This window comes from Thermobia domestica, chromosome 1 (genome assembly GCF_964235325.1).
Source record: "Thermobia domestica chromosome 1, izTheDome1.hap1.1, whole genome shotgun sequence".
In the NCBI taxonomy this organism is placed as follows: domain Eukaryota; kingdom Metazoa; phylum Arthropoda; class Insecta; order Zygentoma; family Lepismatidae; genus Thermobia; species Thermobia domestica.
Window position 1 is genome coordinate 101,291,594 of NC_137454.1, and position 20,577 is coordinate 101,312,170.

Consider the following 20,577-nt stretch of genomic DNA (forward strand, 5'->3'; position numbering starts at 1 on the left):
CAGCATGGACAATAGCAGGGTGATATGTAAGAAAGCTTGTGATTAGCTGGTTAAGGATATACTGTCGTAATCTGTCCAGTCAGAAGTGGATTTTGATCCTTAAAAGACAAGGGGAAAAAAATGCGTCATATTTTCGACACCGTGTGAAAGTACGCAAAGGACGATTCTCATTATACTTTATAAAGGTATGACTTTGTTCTACACACAACACAAAGTATTTTCCACTTTTGTTGCCAATCGGTCTCAAAATATCACAAGGATACAATATCTGTGGTGCGAACTTGAAGTCACTTTCACCAAACTGAATAATAATAATAATAATAATAATAATAATAATAAAAATGTAATAATGTTTTATTTCTTGCGAGGACGAGAGTCTAATATCGATCGCAGTTGCACTATCAAGTTCTCGACTCTTCCCTATAGCTTTGTCCACTAAAGATAAAAACAGAAGTAGCAGAAACATCAAAGAAATAAAGCGGAGTGGCCTCAACGAGGAAGAACAGTCCACACACACACTTTGCCTTCTGCATTGCTGCACTTCATAGCTCGCTGTGAAATAGTGACGTCAGGTTGTAATTTTTGCTTGTCAATTTGAAAGCTGCCAAGTTACGTTGGTGTTTTTGTTGTCAGCACTTGAAGTACTTTTTAATCACTATTTTAAGATCATTTGTTAATCAAGCATGATCTATCTTAAATCTTAGCTGTGAAATGGATAAAGATTTTCAAAAACCAGTTTTGGATACAAATAAAATGCACTAGTCTCCAATATTATGATGTGTTTCTTGTGTATGCTTCGGAATTAGATAATTGGAGTCAAAAATGAAATAAAGCAGCTAAAACAACGTTGATAAGGATTGGATAAATAACAAGATTTTATATAGACGTCTAGTACTGCCACATCATTTCACAAACAAAAGAATATATAAACAAACTTACACTTTTTACAAAATGATCTATGTTGAATAAATACAAGGGTCGTTTAAGATTGACCGGGACTTTAATTTCTTCAGAGGGAACAGATAGCACAAGAAGCACCAAACTACGTCAGCTTTTCAAAATATTCTCCGTGCGCGTTGAGGCACCATTGCCATCGTTGTGGCAGCTCTCTGATTCCTTTGGCGTAGAAAGAACTTAGTTGTTGTTGTAGCCACTGGGGGACATCGTTCCGCAGTGCTTCATCTGTCGTGAATTTCTTCCCTCCCAGATGGTCTTTAAGGGGTGCAAACAAATGATAATCACTGGGGGCTAAATCTGGACCGTAGGGGGATAGGGAAGAACTGCCCGGCGCATTTCGGCCAGAGTTGTTGTTGTCACATTGGCCGTGTGAGGGCGGGCATTGTCATGGAGAAGAATGACATTTCCAGACAACATCCCAGGTCTTTTCTTGCGAATGGACTTTCGTACAGCACTACTCAACAATGTAGAGTAATACTGGGCATTAATTGTGCTCCCTTTGTCCAGAAAATCCACATAGATAACACTCTTCATGTCCCAGAAGACACTTGCCATGTTAACACCATTCGTACATTCTTGTCCGTGACATCGTTTGTTCACCATACTGTGCTTGCAATTTTCTGAAAATCTCAGCTGGTTTAACTTTCTCCTTCACAAGAAATTTGATTACACACCGCTACTCCACAGCACAGACACTGCTTGCCGCCATATTCGCTGCAACTGCTGCGAATGCGCCAAATACGTCATGCTGGGCGCTAGTTACTCGAGAAGGAATACATTACGTCATCCGCAAGTTTCATCATGATCCGGCTATTCATCGATTATTTACGTACGAAAATCCCGGTCAACCTTGAACGACCCTTGTAGAAGCTTAATATCAAAAGAGACTTTCATAAGGCTGAAAAATGAGATTAAGAAAACTTACCTTTGAAATATAACTTTTATTCATACAGTATACGTAAACTTTGTGAATTAAGTCCACCTTTCATATGCCCTGCCAATCCTAATAAGATGATTACATTCCTGGTATAATTTCGGCAGTTTATCTTGTTGCCTTGGATAGCCAATTAAGTGTTAATTAATCTTAGCAAAATGTACGAGATTGTATCTACTTTTTTACAACTATATGTAAATACGTAAAGTTCAACATCTTAATTTTGTGTTCAGTGTGTACCATCTCAACTAGAACACAAAGTTTGATCTTGCCATTTCACATCGAGCTCTAAAGTCACTTGAGTAAATTATAGGGCAGTACACAGGACAAGGTGTCACTGCAGTAATCATCTGCGGCGAGTCAACTTCTTTTCATTATCATCACGCTAGTTGGTTTTGTAAGAATGCAACACTAGTACGTACGTACAGCTGCTATTCTGCATGATAACTCTAGAACGAAGTTGAATTTTTGTTTTCTGTTTGTTTGCAATAGATAGATGGAGCAGTTATCTCGGCTGAGTTTGTTAATGGTCTCAATCCGTGAATATTTTCATGGGTAACGGTGGCTTTAACCGCATCCATAGTCCATTCATAAACGTACGTTTCGCCTAACATTAATAGGTCTGAATACATTTATGAGTTACAGGTTGCATAAATATCTAGGCAAAACTATTTAGATATTCTTAATCCTTATTACAAACGTAAGCCCATTCTTTCATAAAAATGTGTTCATTGTCTTTAGTTCAATTATTTTCACTCTACTTTATCTTCCGTGAACATAAAACCTTCCTTATACTTGCAAGGCTCTAGGAAAGTCGAAACCTTGCAAGTATAATGATTATTCACGAATCAAAATCTGAAGTATAAGCGAGATGATTGGTAATATTCCAATAACTGTCCGTATAACATATGAAGTTAATTCAAGTTTCTGTTATAGCTTGCTTTAAAACACAGCTGGATTCTTAAAGATGGACTGGCAGAACAAACAATCAGTTATAGGAAAATTAGAATGTACAAGGCTAAAATTGGAAATATCAGTGGATATCTTACTGTTAAAAAATGTAAAACGGACTGTGAATCCCTTACGTAACAGTTAGTTGTTCCAATATATGTTACGTCATAAAAATACATTATTTCGTATAGAAATTAAACTGCCCAAAGATATAATGTGAAAATCTTACTACAGAATATATTTTAAGTCTCTATGGTCTTTGAAAATGGATTCTACCTTATGTATTCAAATTATTGGTAACTTTCAGCTTCTAGAAACAGAAAAACCGTTAGATTATTTTATCTTGTAACATCTATTCCATTTGTTCTGTCTGTCTATTGCGTACGTCTATGTTTCGTGAACTACAGCATCGTATGTGAATGGTCTATAGCATTTGAAAGAGAAGGGTTTAAATTTTCAAGTACCAGAACTAGAATATTCACCTAGTACCTGGTCGCTCAGCACCTTCAGTTGAAAGTAAAATAGAAGCACAACATTCTATCCATTCGTGAGTTCATTAAAACTGAGACTGCAACTGCTGTACAAGATGTGTTTCGTCTTCTTCTCAACAGTCAATTTCCCACGGGGAGCATTTGTTGTTGGAATTTCCAACCACCCTCGATCTCTCATATGACACGAAGTTAAGAGAGTTTTGAAGGTGGCAGTCAAAGACACCCACCAGTAAGTGAGCAAGAATTTGGATACTACAAATGAAAGTATGTCGAATGTTGTGATAGTAAAACTCCAAACAGAACACACGCTGTACAGCAGCTGCAGCCACATTTTCAGTGAAAACACGGAATGGGGAGAATAAATATTGTTACATAGTAACCTTGCTATATGATTGTGTCTAAGCGAGCACTCTCAGTAGTGGCATTTTTAAGTTAGGGCGTCCTCTGTTAAATGATATGAAAATCATTCATAGGAAATACAGACAATAAGTTCATCTACTACATACTAGCATAGTGTATATTTAAATAACTGCAGAAACAGTATATTTAAAATAGTATTTAATATCAATTATTTAACAGTGAAATTTTTATAAGAGGTTAACAGCAACTTGTATAGAAAACACAACTCAGCATAACTTTATGAAACAAATTACTTTATTGTGAAAAAAGAGACGCAACACATTATTCTGCAAAAAGAAGTACTCAAGTAAACAAACATGTTCGTTATCTAAAAAAAAAAAAATCTCAATAATTTAGCTTTGTTGTTTCTTCTTTTGTGCTTCCTCCTCCTTCTCTTTCTCAATTTCTTGGACATAAGCTTCAATTTCCTCGGCATTCAGCATCTGGATCAAAGATACAACGTAAGAAAAAATTTAAAAAAAGAAAAGAAACAGATTCAAAAATACTATCAAATTTAACAAATCATTCTTAGAAGTGTTGAAACAAAATTCTAATTATGTTTATTTTATTGATAAATGAAGGAAATAACCCATTTTATATTATGTACTAGACTCCCTTCTTGCCTGACCCCCCTCTAATTTCTTTACATTCAATGCCTCCATTTTCAAATGTTGAAGAGTTACTTTTGTCAACGATAAACGCTTTCTCTTATAATCGCTGCCACCAGGTACTGGTCAGTGTTACAGATTGCTCCTCTAAAAGACCGAAAATCAACTATCATAGACTGTCTTCTATCTAACAAAATGTGATTAATTTGATTTTTTTTTCTCCATCTGATGAGTTATGAATGTCACAATCTGGGAATTTTGTACTCTTCCCGATAAAGTTTTTAGACGTTGCAAAGTTCACGAGTCTAACACAGTTATCATTACTTTTTTATTCAGACTTTCGTTTCCTGTAATCGATCTGAAAATATCCTCTCGTCCTACTTTCGCATTAAAATCTCCTAATCAAATTTTCATATAGTGTCGCGGGAATTGGTCAAATACATGCTCTATTTCTTCGTAAAATTGTTCTTTATATCGTTATCTTATCTTCTGTTAGGACATATACATTTAAAACAATAAGTCGCACCACTGACCTTGAACCGTAATAAAAGTGTTTTATCATCAACAAATTCAACACGTTTAATTGCTGAATTATTCGTTTGAGAAACAAAAATCCTGTTCCTAGTTGCTGATTTTTATTTCCTTTTTCATAAGACGCGTAAAATTTCCGGTCTGCACCGTTCCCTTTTCTTTTCACTTAAATTCCTGAACTCCTACCAGATCCATTCTGTTTCTTTTACACACTTGTTACAGATTTTAATGCGTTTGCCCTCAAAAGATTTCTTATACTCCATGTTCCAAACCTAGTGTCCATTTTACTTTGCTGAGGTCATGTCAAGTTATTAGTCATGGTCCGAGGCTTTTGTGAATGTTTGTGAACAAGTTTTTAATAATAAGATGATTTTTTTTTTACATGAGGTTGTTATCCTCATGCCACACTCCCGAACTAAGGGGGCCATCCCTTGTCTATCCGCGACTACTTATTCAATATATTCAATGTTACTAGGCCTTTCTGATTATAAACTATCTAAAAGTACTTTTAATTACTATCTTAAAAGGGCAATAACTTAATAAATAAATACATTTTAAAAATCGCGCAAACATGGTAACAAAATATTAGTATAATTTGCGCAAAATAAAATTTCTTAAATTTAAAATTCTTTTCCCTTGATTTTCTTCATCGAATTCCACAAGAAGTAAAGTAACTCCATATGCCCATCGATATCTGTGCTGGACAGAATAGAAACTCCATGTTGACAAGACTACCGACGGCACTATAGTTTCTTGCAATGCGACAGGAAGCGGGGCATTCGAAGACTGGGTAAATTTTAAATCCCACAAGTATATGACAATATCTACAGATAAGAAAAATGACCCCCAGTACGAGAATAGAAAAATGCAAAAGGATCAGATTATGTATTTCAAAGACCGATGACTGCCTGCTTGGAAAAGTCAACGAAAAATATAAAGAAAAGGGATCAGTAAGTCAATGGAAGTATAAACATCTGCTACACATAGCAGAAATAATGAGTTGTGTGAAGGCTAAAGAGGTCATAGACTGCTTGACTTAAGCCACTTTTCGGTTTAATAAAACATGTCGTTTTACGATGAGCTCCTGTATAGCCTACCTCCCATGCAGCCAGAAGTGGCAACGGAAATTCACAGATATTTATTCAAAACTTACACATAGCATCAAGTGCTTTACATTTTGGGTATTTTCTTATTTTCAGCTATATTTGATTAATGTAACATTTCACGTTATAGTGGACTCTCGTTAATTCGAACTTGGATAATTCGAACAGAAGTCCATTCCCCTTGAAAACTGTATTGAAAACAATAGTAAAAAATCATGGATAAATCGAATTTTTGAACCTATGTTTTGGATAATTCGAAGTAAATACAGTTGAAAATTTTTAATGTTGGACAGATGTAAATAGAGAAATACGGTTTTAACGTGTTTTCAGTTATCCAGATGCAGCCATAGGAAAGAGTAATGCAAAAGATAAATAGAAAATCTATGTAATGATAAAGACGAAGGTGAATTGGGGAAGAAGTAAAGATAGAGAACTTGTGCCAATCTCATCTTGTTTCAGAATTGGTTGAAAATTTAAGATGAATTATTTTTAAAGTTAACCAAATGTTATTAATATCGTATTCCACGCAATACATGAAATTCAAGATTTATTGACCGTACAAAAACAATCAAATTTAAGCAAATGAGGTTTACGACTTCTTAAAAGTGAGAACAGAATATCCAAATTGTTACTGGTGTTTAATTGTTTGGGCTATTCAATGTATGTTGTAGTGTTGTACTTAAATATATTTTCCATTGTACACGTAGTTTGAATTATGTGGAGTCAATGTCGTTTGTTAGTTTGCAGTATTCGATCACGCAAATAATAAGCTGCTTTAAAGGTATAGTCTACACCATATGAATATGTTTTTGATGCACAGTACTTTGGTTTGTTTGTTGGTATAAATGTGAAAATGAATATTGTTGGATAATTCGAATTTTGAATAATTCGAAGTTTTTTCATGTCCCCTTGGACTTCGAATTAAAACTAGTCCATTGTATTAACACAAAAGTTTTTGTTTTCTCAGTTGATTTTCTGTTTTGTCTAGAAAATAAATGGAGAAAGAGTAATAGTCCAGCATATTTTATTGATAGTAACTAATTTATTTACTATTACTTCCACTTCAAACGATCAAACTTAATTATCCTTCGATACTTCATTTTCTACACTACACTGCAATTAGTGCAATTACTTGCTCATTTTACGCTCATAAGGAGTTAGTGTGCTCTATGTCCGCCATTCACTATGGTAACAACCTCGACTCTTCTAGGAAGGTCTTCCATAAGGCTGCGAAAGACTTCAACCGGTATAGTCCTCTATTCGTCCTGCAAAACGGGAATAGTGGGGTTGTGGTTATTAGGCGCTGTGGTTGGGCCTTCAACTGGTGCTCCAAATAATCTCAAAGGTGAAAAATAGGGTTGAGGTTGGGACTTTGGGACGAACAGTCGAGTGTTGCACCTTAATCTCCTCAAATCGCTCTATGATGGTGTGCTCTTTGTGCACGTTGGCACTGAGATGTTGAAACACAAATGGGCCACCATCGAACAGTTACTAAAGGACAGGTAGCGCGTAATTGTCTAGGATTACTTGATAAACGTTGGCATTCATTGTTCTAGGCACCAACACTAGGGATTCCAGTCCAAACCACGAGAAACAGCCCAGACCATGATTCCAGCACCGCCAAATTTCAAAGTATGAACGATTCACTCCGGAAAGTAGCGTTCACCGGGCATGTGTCGTGACCACACAGATCCGTCAGACTGCCACAGCATGTAGCGTAATCCGTCACTCCACATAATGTTCTTCTACAGCCCCAATGTCCACTCGCACTAGGTTTTGCAGCACTGTAATCGGCAGCGCTCGTTCAATTTTGTGACCTTCGGTTTATGGGTAATAGCTCGCCCATTGAATCCCAGATCTAACACCTCATGAGAAATAGTACATGTACTGGGATCACTTCTTCCAGATGTTGATCGAAACTCTGTGGCTACTATGTTCAACGACTTAAGCCAGTGCATTTTCACTATGCGTCTGAGTCATAACCGGTCTCTATGAGAGAATTTCCTGGTTTCCTTGGTCGAAGATGCGGTTTTATCACTTCCTCTCATTCCCATTTCACCTCTAGGTTACACATTATCGCCGCACGTAAGTATTGAATGACCGAATTGGTGAGTTCCATTGATCGTCACCATCCGCTCATTTCCACTGCAAGTGCTTGTATGACGCTTTTCCAAGCGCTCATTTTCCTTCTATCACCACACATAACGTGACCACGAGTGAATGAGTCTACTTCAGTTGTTCGGGGAGGGGGCATTAAAGCACAATATATATATATATATATATATATATATATATATATATATATATCTTAGAATGCCTTTTGTAACTCTCAAATAGATGATTTATATGCACCATGCAAACATCGGCACGTTGATATTCTTTAACATATCCTTCAATACCACTAAATTAACAGTTGCTTGAAGTTGTACTTTTTCAAATAGCACTACGCCATGTTATTACAAATTTCAAATTTACATATTAAAGATAACATGCAATACCACACTTATTGTTCAGTGTTGCGGACAAAGGACGCTACAATACCACAAATATTCACAAACGTTCAATTTTTTTCGTACAACAGTAATTAACGCAAATGAGATGTTGAAGGCAGAAACGGCTATGGTTCAATACACATGCCTTCGAGAAAAAAGAAAAAGAAGTCATGATGTTTCGGTATGTTTCTGGACATATTTTGCTTTCAGTGGATTCTAATTGAAAAGGTTTTATATTAGTAATCTGTAATTATGAAAGGAAAAATTTAAATATATAGATATTATTCTACGGTAAGCTGATTTTTGATTTTAATAATAAAAATGTGGTAAAGGAAATAAAGAGAAAGAATAATCTTAACATGAGGATGGGTCAATGTATATCCACGGTACCTTAGTATCAAATACTATGATCAAGGTATAAGGTATTTTGAATAAACAGAAACACAGCTGCAAGGAAACAACACAATACGGGCCTGGAAATTCTAAGATTAATATGATTAATATGTTGAAGAAATAAGAAGTACTAACCTTAAGGGGATGTCCTCGTTCCATTACGGCTATTTCCAGATTTTTCTGGCCGGATTGCACAACCTCTAAGAGGGCTCGAATGGCTAACTTCACAGTTCCTTTCTCTGTGGACACTTCCTCTGCAGTGTAATATTTCTCAAGAAATTCGCGAACAGTTTTAGCACTTCTTCCGGTAGCATTAGCCTACGAAAATTTAGAAACAAAAAATCAATATGTTTGTGTACAGAGATCGAGCGAGAGAGAAAAATCAATTTTAAAGAAATCAATTATTTTCCTAACATGATCTTTCACTTTTGACATTAAGCAGCAAACTCTTGAGTCATTATGGCAGTCTCTTCGGATTTCCTAGGCTTTCCAACATTCTTGTAGATTTTTAACTGTTACAAGTGATAACGACACGCTACTAGAAGACTGTTTTACAATTAAGTATATACTGGAAGCTCATTCCATAGCTACAACAAAGATAATTCATTTCTAAATGATATATTCGAGAAATTCTACATTGAACAGTGGTCAAGTTCATAAATTTTTTGTATCTGACTTAATCTTGAAGTACACGGGCTGGATGATAAAAAAAATCACTCCCTACCTCTCAGAATTAAATTTCCAAGATTTATGCTAATTGCCAATTTGTTCGTATTATATGTAGTGAAAACCCCCAATATACCTAATTTTTCGTACTTGGATCTATCTAAAGAAACAATATTTCCTTCTTCCCTCTACGGGAAAAATTTCGAAAAATTCAAGACTGAAAACCTGTGATCATACAAAAATTCACTGTGACAAGAGTATTCTTCCCGTGAATATACAGCATCGGTATGCAAAATTAAGTTTTCAATTTCATAGGTAAATAAAATCAAGCAAAAAAGTAACATAAAGAAACTGAAAGTTAACTCCAATGTCTTCTCATTATTGAACTCGTACAACAGAAACGCACCTCTGTATTGTTCTACCAAAAGGCCTCCATATACGAATTCCGTGCCTAGTCTAGCGGTTTAAAAGAAATGTAGGTCGTAAGAACCTGCTTCACTTGATGAAGTATCATCATTATAAATAAATAATAGTAATAATAATTTTTTTTCTTTCTTTCGAGCGAAATAGAATAAGAAAACTATGGTAGTGTGAAAAAAATTTGAATTAGAGATTTCAACGGATTCACACGTTTCATGGTCCTAAAAAAATATATTAAAAGTAGTCCCGACTCTTTGTTTGTCCCAAGTACACTTGTTCAATGTGTCCGAACCAAATTTTACGCTCTGGTCTTTTCTTTCTTTCTGTAAGATTCTTCAGGGTTTTACTTCTTAAAAATAAGGGTAGTTTCCTGGAGAGTGGAAATAAAAGATTGGCATTTTTCGAAGACGGTTCCAACGATTTAGTTTGTACTTCATAAATCAACGTTTCTCCCTCGTAAGAAAGTCTGTAATGTTTTATCTTCCTGTCTCTACCAGTTCCTGAGAAATTAACTTAGAAGTGAGGCAGTCCGCATCATGACTTGTTGAATACGCTGGTTTTTGTAAGTTTGCAGAGCAAGAACTCGGTTACTAATTATGTTACGTGAGCCAAACTTTTTCTGCAATAAATATATGCATCGTTGAAATGCAGTAATATGTTGAAAGCGGCATGACCATTTTATATTCGGATATATAAAATGTCAAAGTCAGCACATTTTTACATCACCCTTTATAAAGCTAATTTTTTTAACGTGTCACAGATTTCCTAGATAAAACAACACATGCCTGTGTTTATGTGCAGACCTTACAGGGTAGTGAACTATATGCACCAGTAATGCAGAGTTGTTTATACTTTATTTACAGGATTTATGGGAGGTTAAACAGGGTGTCTACTGGAATACCAGAAAGTAAATTCATGACTTTTTCATGACTTTTCATGACTTTTTTGTTCAAATTTTCATGACCATGGTGATAAAAATTTACCATTAGTAATAATAAACCCCTACCATCAGTGGTGCATCGGTTAAGATGAAGATCACATTATGTTCTTATTTGTCTAATGTACATAATGTCGATTAGCTGACAACTAATTTTAAAATGCAAGAGCAATTTAAAAGGCAGTAAACAAATTTTTAATTGCGGTTCAAGTATGGGTTTAAGGCTTACCAGGTTCTATAGATTTAAAAAAATCTTGTGAACAGTCCCGTTACATTCAGCTAGGTTTTTTATCTGTATTTTATGTACTCTGAATTCTAAATTTATAATTTTCGTTTACAAGAAAAGACTGTCTCGAGAAAATGCACACTATTAATTTTTAATCAATCGTTATGCCATTTGAATTTCTTAAATATTTACTCTTATCATTGTAATAGTAAAATATGGAATTAAAAAAAAAAGAAAAAAACAGGCAGTGTTTTTGACATTGTTTATTTTGAACTTATCACATAATTGAAGTTCATAGTAAGTTTAGTAAAAAACATTTCATAAAGATTTATATGTAAAAAATTATATTAGTTTACAAGATACAGATTAGAGTCTGGATACTTTCATATACTTTTAAGCTAGTCATATACTTTTAAGCTCTTTCCAAAGCATTCATAATTTTAGGGGTCGCTGAGATGAATAGTGACATTTCAATCCAATTCAACTTCAAGGTCATACTCCACTCTCTAGGAGTGAGGTTGGGAGGGGGGGGGGGCGAGATTTTAAAAGTAATCAAAAACGATCGATATTAGTGTTAAATTCATAGTTTTCGAAGTCTCTGAGTTTAACGATATCAGTTTTCATGATGTTCAAGTTCATCGTCACCCCTTGGGGTGGGGGTAGGAGAGGATGACTTTTTCAGATAAGACAGCTAATTAGTAACTACTGTAATTAGAGCGAATTAAAAACATTAACATATTTTCTCGTGCTTGCACGGAACTATGCGAGTTGCTAGTCTTAAATATCACTTATTGTGAATCTTAAAGAAAGAATCTAAAATTCTGCCGCCTTGTGCTCGAGCACAGAATAGCACTTACCTAAATACGGGCCTGCTCTTACCAGTGAATCACTCTATACTGTATTTGAAGTTTTAATTCTGAGTATAATTATCCATCTAGCAGAAATTTGTCTCAAATTAAGCACTCAGAGAACTGCCCAAAGACAAAACAAATTATAAAAGAAATTCGTTTTAAAAAAATAGATCATCAAATTTAAAATCTGCAAACTCAAACAAATAATATTATTTGCATAAGTCTAAAGGCCCAAAAATACACAATTTACATTTCTTAGAAGTAAAGAAATAGCAGATCAGAAAGTTGGACAGTAAAAAGTTACTATATTACAGAGACTAGAAGATGAAATGGGGAGCAGCTAGGAAGACAGTAAAGTACCAGTTACCCAGCACTAACTGGTGGGGGAAATTCTCACAATTACTGACCTGATACAACTGTTTCAGTACATGCAGTATGAGGTATAAAAGTATGAAGTATAAAAATATACTCTGAGATTTCCGATTTTCATGACCAGTTGGGTAAATAAAGGACTTTTTCATGACTTTCATGACCGCTAAGCAAAATATATGACTTTTTCATTACTTTCATGACTTTCATGACCAGTAGACACCCTGTTAAAGTTGGTATCATTGTATATATATATATATATATATATATATATATATATATATAAAACTTATTGCTTATTTTTAGAGCCCTCGTTAACTACTGTATGTTGACAGTTGAATATGACTGTGATATTTTGGATGAACGTTGCTATTTGTGTAACAAACAACTTGTGTGAATTTCAAAACCCTGATATATTTCCTTCCATTTTAAATCATGCCTTTGTCAACAGGTGTCGGTAGTCTTTAAGGTTTAGAACAGATATGGAGAATGGAAATAAAGAATTACGTGTCCGCCAGGTAAAATCATTTACACTGATGGTGTACTTGAAAACATATATTGTAAGACTGTAAAAAAACAACCTGTCATGGAATGAAATTAATTGTTACAAAAAGTACAGTTCTGTGGGTCAAAATTACAGTTCAGTATAAGTAATTATTTCTAATGTAAGCCATGCACTTTTCTCTATTTCTTTGAACGCTCAATTTCTTATTAATAAGAAATTGAGCGTTCAAATACATAAACATGCACACACAGTGAAAAGGAAGATAATAAACCTGTGGAACAGGTTATGTAACCAAATGATACATGCATGCTGTCAAACATAAATGATTTCAAATTGTGGAAACTTATATGAACTAACACTTTGCAAAACAACATACCTTTCTTTATTTTTTAAGACATGCTAGTACTTTTTATTAACTATTATCATCCAGTCTGTATGTTCGTCCACTGCTACCTTGTAATAAAGGTACTTCCAGGGTACAGATAACATTAGGAATGGTTTCCAGACTTCATTTTTCCGCAGTAGCCATGACAGCACAGAGGACTCAATTGGTACCATGAAATTCACACGTACATCTTTATTTGCACATGACATTTCGTTGACCACATCAATGTACCACCTACTATCATACATGCATGCAACGTACATACCACTAAGAAGCTTATGTTGGCATTCTTCTCTTGCTTCCACCGGACACACTGTGGTACCACACTCGTCTGCAGAAATTATCTTCATAATGCCTTTGTTTGTTTCAGTTGGTATAAATGTATGGTGAGAACGATTTCCAGGAATGGTCTTCAAGTTTGTGTATTGCTTTTCTATGCATTCACTTTCCCTCGAGATATCTTCAGCAGACACATAAAAATAGTATATACCTTTAATGTTGCTGTCAGCCCATTCATACATCCCTTGTGCAGTACCAATTGGTCTTGTAGGCGACAGAAGACTAGCTCTGGGTCTTTTTGTAGTTGCTCCTACACCATCACGTGGGCTTTTGCTGTGGGATGTTGCAAAATAGTGCCATTCTGCTTTGATTCCGAAGACAATTTATGCTGACAGATTGTAAATGTTCTTGTAATTTTGATATTGTGATCCAGCATCATCACTGAAGTAAATTATCTATCTGCCTATCTTGAAGCTTTTGTATCAGGTGTGTCATAAAATGCCTTAGGAATATACTGACAGTAGTAGCATTATGCTGTAAACTATCTGATATGCAGCAGAAAGTGATACATTGCAGGGTTCTATTATCAGTATAGTACACCACGAAAGAATGCATAGTTGCCTGGGATTTTTCCCAATGGTACCCCTGAACCTCGTCCTGTATAACGAACGTGTAATTTTCGGCAAAATCCAGTAAAATAATTAGTTCTGCTTTTTTAGTAAAGTTTTATGTTACTCAGGTATGCAGCTTAAGCCTTGGCTATGTAATGGTGCTGTCTAAGACTATCAATCCCTGAGTCAATGTGTCATAAACCTCATTTACAGAGAGCTTTAGGGTTTGTAATGTCAACTAATCTGTGTGAACCCAGTTTTTAAATTTAACACAGTTAGCACCAAGTAAGTGATTATCAGAACGGTGCACAATCTCCTTCCTTCCACAGTTGCCACAATAATGTAACCTACACTGTCTGTTCGTTGCATCACACACTGCAATGTTCAGCAGTGTCTTGTAGTTGTGTCCTGATCCAGGAAGGGCATCGACCATCAGTTTCAAGTTTTGATGATATTGACTGACTGACTGACTGACTGACACACACACACACACACACACACACACACACACACACACACACACACACACACACACACACACACACACACACACACACACACACACACACACACACACACACACACACACACACACACACACACACACACACACACACACACACACACACACACACACTCACTCACTCACTCACTCACTCACTCACTCACTGAACGAGTACCTTTTGCCCCAACTGTAATACACCACTTTGGCCTTAAGACACAAAATTTTGCAAACCCAATTTTAAACTGTGGTTTCTGTTGGCAGAATTCAACTTATTTCATGTATATTCATTAATAGCCTCTTTTGAACTTGAACTTTACCTCCTTCTGTATGCACACACATACACTCTTTCATTCCAGGACAGATTCTCGAACACCTTTCGGTTTCATAAAATGAAACTATTTCATTCACTGTTTCCTGGGGAATTATTTTCCGAGGCTTCTGTTCTTGAAGTGATAGGATTCCTCTCTCATCTTTTAAGTTCTTTGCTTTTCGCACTAAAGACTCTGAGGCCCTAAAATTCTGTGCAGTTTTTCTGATATTCCAAGATGCAGGGGTAAGTGTTAAGATTGGACTTTCTCTTTATAGGAAAATGTTTTGTGACACTTTTCTACAAGCTGCTGTATAAACATAGAGAAATCAACACACCTGTCACATGTCTTTTCAATAGAGAAACTAGTGCTCGGTATTCTAAGAACATCTACTATTTTCTCCTGTACAACACCTGTTATCTGCTTCAGTTTTCTGTTGCTGTATCCTTCTTTGTCTCTCTTACTTACATTCTTCAGTGGTGAGCAGATTTGAGAGACTCGTTTAGTTGCTCCTGAACAATGTGTGGCGTGTAGCTGGGATCATCATCATCACCACTGCTGTTTCTGGCACTGGCACATCTAACATGTTCACCACAACTTCTGTTCTGACACGAGATTAACACAAAGCTCATTATTTTGTCCTCATCCAGAGTGGAGAGGGACTCTGAAAGTAAAATTACTTCCATTCTCCATATCCGTTCTAAACCTGAAAGATACCGACACCTGATGACAAAGGCGATGATTTAAAATGGAAGGAAATAAATCAGGGTTTTGAAATTTACGTAAGTTGTTTGCTACATAAGTAGCAATGTTCATCCAAGATATCACACTCATATTCAATTGTCAACATAGTTAAAAAAAAAGTTCGTTTTGAAAGTAAGCAAAAAGTTTTTTTTTTTTTTTTTAAATGATGCCAACTTTAACCTCCCATAAATCCTGTAAATAAAGTATAAACAGCTCTGCATTACTGGTGCATATAGTTCACTACCCTGTAAGGTACTGCACACAAACACAGGCATGTGTTGTTTTATCTAAGAAATCTGTGACACGTTAAAAAATGAGCTTTATAAAGGATGATGTAAAAAAAAAAGTGCTGATTTTGACATTTTATATATCCGAATATAAAATGGTCATGTCACTTTCAACATATTACTTCATTACAACGATTCATGTACTTATTGCAGAAAAAGATTGACTCATGTAACATATGAGGGTCACTACGAAAGTTTTGAGATGTAAAATAACTCTTCAAGTGTTGAAAGTTCATTCTCGTAAGCCACTACAGCTTCTTCAGGGCTGCAAAATCTCTTCCCACACATGCGATCTTTGATCCTGGGGAACAGAAAAAAATCACACGGGGCCAGGTCAGGGCTATACGGCGGATGAGTCATAAGTTTGACCTCCGTAGATTCTAAAAACTGAATTGTGATGTTGGCCGTGTGTGCGGACGTGTTGTCATGATGAAGCAGGATCCCACCCAATCCAGTTCTTGGACGCCGTTCCCGAAGCTTCTGGAACACTTTTGTTAGGCAAACAGTGGTGTACCACTGAGCGGTAACAGTCCTTTGTTCTTCAAGTGGAACAGTTGCAACATGGCCAGATCTGGAGAAGAAAGTTGTGACCATATTCTTCCCCACACTTTGCGGTCGCTTGACTTTCGTGGGTGGATTTTCGTCTGGAAAGATCCAAACTGTAGACTGGCGTTTATTTTCAGGGTCAAATTGATAGATTCAAGTCTCATCACCAGTAACAATGTCAGAAACGAGTCGAGAATTGCCTACAAATATTGCAAGCATTTCCTCACACCATTCCACACGCATGCGCTTCTGCTGTTCAAAGTGTGAGGCACCCAACGAGATGAAACCTTCCTGAGCCGAAGATGATCATGAAGAATTTTTGTTACTGCTGGCGATCCAATGTTCACTGTAGATTAAATGTCCTTGAAAGTTGTTCGAGGATTTTCTCGAATCATTTGTTCCACAGCGGCAATGTTTTCATCTGATACAGCTGCTGCCGGACGTCCAGCTCTCTCTTCATCTTTAAGCGATGTCTGGCCTCTTCTGAATTCACCAGACCACCGAAAAATTGTAGCACGGGAAGGAGCAAGGTCCCCAAATGCCCCCTGCAAACGGTCAAGGCTTTGTGTCCCGTTCAAACCACTTTTGAAAACGTAAAGGATCAATGCCCGAAAATGTTCCCTTTCGAGCTCCATTCTAGACAGCCGAATACTGCTCACATCAACAAACAAGTGAAGGCGATACGGCCACGCCGATAAGCAAGGCGAGTTGAAACTTGTTGTTTTGCTTCTTCGCTCTGGATACCACTACCGAACGCAATTGTTGGAATTCAAATACTGTGCCACAACAACGCGTATCTCAAAACTTTCGTAGTGACCCTCGTAATTAGTAACTGAGTTCTTGCACTTTGCAAACTTACAAAAACCAGCGTGTTCAAGTCATGATGCGGACTGCCTCACTTCTAATTTCTCAGGAACTGGTAGACAGAAAAAAAAAATACAGGTTTCTTACGAGGGATGTAGGTACCTGTGTGTCAAATATTATCAAAATCCCAGATGGTCGACTAGGGATTTTTTTTTTTCTAATTTCGGTGATTATATATGGACTGACCCGTTTCCATAATAAATGGACCACGATATAAAATTGCAGAAATGGGAGTGAGAATATTTAATGTATTGTTTCGTGCTTTTTATTTTGGTAGACGATGCAGTTTTCTTAATTTTTATCTGGAAATTTTCGTTACGTGTTTTTCTTCTTCACACATTAGTCTTAGATTATACAGTCTGTTTAAGTACTGAGTAAATAAGTAAACGACATACAGATTACAGATATTTTACAAACATGTATATCAATCAGTCTCTACACGCCTTTTGGCTCTGTCAGAAAAAATAATAATAATAATAATAATAATAAATTCCGTTGCAGTATACGAAACTTGAGGTCGAATATCACTTCTCACGCAAACTGTCATATTAATTCGATCATTTAACCTAAAATAGTGTATTTCTCACCACTGTGTGTGCCTTTCTGATTAGTTTGCGGAATTCCTGAGATCGTGTTGCGGACTCCAGGTTGGGAAAGGCTAATGTACAGTAAAGAACTGTATGATGAAGGCAGTCATGTGATTCTGTAGTTTTAATAAAACATGGATGAAATATCAAAACTTTTATTTATCGAATTATATCACTTTTTCTTTTCCTTAAATATTTCATGCTGATATTTTACCTTCCACTCGTAGTATATCCCTGATGGTTCTGTTTGATACAGATGTGGTTTCCCATCGTAGTCAAAGCCTGCTATAAGGCATGATATCCCAAACGGCCTGCGACCATTGCTCTGTGTGTACTTCTGCTTTAGGCCTACGAAAGAATACATACATAAACTGATTATACTCTATTTTTTCATTTTTTTTTAACATTATTAACAACAGAAAGAACAATAATTCCACACTTCTTTTAAAAACTATTTTGTCCAGGGTGTGAGAATATGCTGATTTTTTAATACAGGTTTTGATTTGGGTTTTATTCTAGTATACGATAATTGAGAAATAGAAATCGTCATTTATTTCATTGTAATTTTATAACGCAGAACTAATACTGAATTATACCGATAGATTTGAGCTTGGTAAATGACACGAATCCCATAACACTGGTCAAACTGGAAATAAATTACTTCCTCTTGGTATACCCTGACTTCTACTTTATATACGCATTTCTTAAAAATCTCAATTCTATTACACCCTTTGTTATATACATGTATTTCAATTATATAACGACTCTTAAGAAGATATATGCACAAAATCTAAAAAAGATCCATAATATAATTTTATATATACGACCCTTAAGATATATGCAGAAAATCTAACCCTTAAAGGAGCAGTTCGAGTTAAAAACAAGTTTGGTGCAATAGAAAGAGAAACAAATAATAAGAGACCCGTATTTTTTTATATCTTGATAGGCCGTCTCGTTCAGCTTCTACAGGCATTTGTTTTTGATGAATCGTAAATTGTGACGTCATGGGTAGGATACGCGAGAAACTCAATGTGAGTCAGCAACCACTCCCTTGTACGCAGCTGATAAACCTTTAATAGTGCATTGGATTTAATAGATTGTGTTTTGGATTTATCTTGCTCTGTGTTGAATTCTTGAGGGAAGTTTTTGTTAGTTGTTTTTCCTATAGCATTAGTATAAAAAAAAGTAGAGAGAGAGCAGTAATTACGTTTGTTGTGCGAAACAGTGTTTCTTCCAGACATGTTTTTAGGGCGGCACTGTCTCCAGGAGCTCTTAGAGATTACCCCGGAGACGACCAAAATCATACGTCTATAATGTAATAAATGTAATAGTACTGTGTAAAAATAATGTGCCTCTCCGAATACTAAGTGTCTCTTCCCCCCCCCCCCCCCCGGATTTTTTTCTGAAAGAAACACTAGTGTGAAGTAGAAAACACGTGTTAGTACAGCGCGTGCTGTGTCTGTGAAGTGAAGTAGAAATGCTTAACACCTGCTGTGTTTTCAGTTGTAATTCTTGTGCAATTGAAGTTGAGGACGTAAAGTATCTTTTCTTACGTTTCTAAGTCGTGAGAAATCACCAGATCGATATAAATTATGGCTCAAGAAAATCAATGGGAAAAAAATGTACCAAATAAAATCGCTCGTGTTCCAAACATCTTGAAGAGCCTGCCTTCGAGAAGTCAAGTTTACTGAAAGAAAAGTTAATGCCAGTGGCGGATCTAGGCTGGGGCCAGGGGCTTAGGCCCCCCAGTTTTTGAGTGACAAAATTGATTTAAGCTATTATTTAGATATTTTTGAAAGTTTTTAGTAAACATGATATACATATCATAGTCTGGGTTCTGACTCTCCCCCCCACCTGAGTTTTTACCGTCTAGATCCACTTCTGGCTAATGCCAGGAGAATTATTTACACGTAAACTGAGAAAGAATGCTGTTCCAAGTATATTATTGAAAGGTTTAAAATCCGAGCCATTGAACAAGCACCGATCTATGTCCAGTTACCAACGTACAAATATCGTACAAGACGCAATTGATGGTTGTAGTCAAGACCAGGCATTAGAGGGTAATAGAGACGATGTCACTCATGATTCTGAAGTTACTGCTTTAGAAATAAGCTATACAATGTGAATTAGGGAGTGAAATATACCGGCTTGTAGAAGGAATCAGTGACGATGACTGTTCCTCAAGACATCGATCAATCGTTTAATTTCTCTGTATCATGTGACAATGATGATGAAACGGGTGATGAGAGTTGTTCCGCGGACAGCTATGAGAATAAAATAAATTTAACCGGTGAAGTGTTTTTTGTATTCTGGCAAACTTTACAGATGTTATTTCATTTTTGCCTCATATGTTACGCTCCTGTACATACCTTGAAGCACAAAATTATAGGGTCAGCGTTAAAAATTGCAACAAAACGTGAAAATGAACATACTTATGTTTGGGAATCGGAAGAATGATTAAAGAAAAGGTACTTAGGTGTTGCAGCAATCTCGTCCGCTATCTATTTACATATTGGTTTCGATTTTTTTTTTTTTTTTTTTGGAAACTCTGAACTCATGCTTTATAGGATACGTTTTATAATATTGTACAGCCCACCATCAAATATCATTTTCTACATGCAGATGATA

At 36.0% G+C, this 20,577-nt stretch overlaps 1 protein-coding gene across 1 annotated transcript in view; it reads right to left on the reverse strand.

Moving 5' to 3' along the window:
- Window positions 1-3,965: 3,965 nt before the first annotated feature.
- Prosalpha4 (proteasome alpha4 subunit) overlaps window positions 3,966-20,577 on the reverse strand; it is a 44,488-nt gene continuing 27,876 nt past the window's right edge. Inside the window, exons 4-6 of the mRNA XM_081761227.1 lie at window positions 18,164-18,297; window positions 8,995-9,177; window positions 3,966-4,175 (exon numbers count right to left, since the gene is read on the reverse strand). Of these exons, the coding sequence (XP_081617353.1) occupies window positions 4,086-4,175; window positions 8,995-9,177; window positions 18,164-18,297 (407 nt within the window). The 3' untranslated portion in view covers window positions 3,966-4,085. The remainder of the gene's footprint in view (window positions 4,176-8,994; window positions 9,178-18,163; window positions 18,298-20,577) is intronic.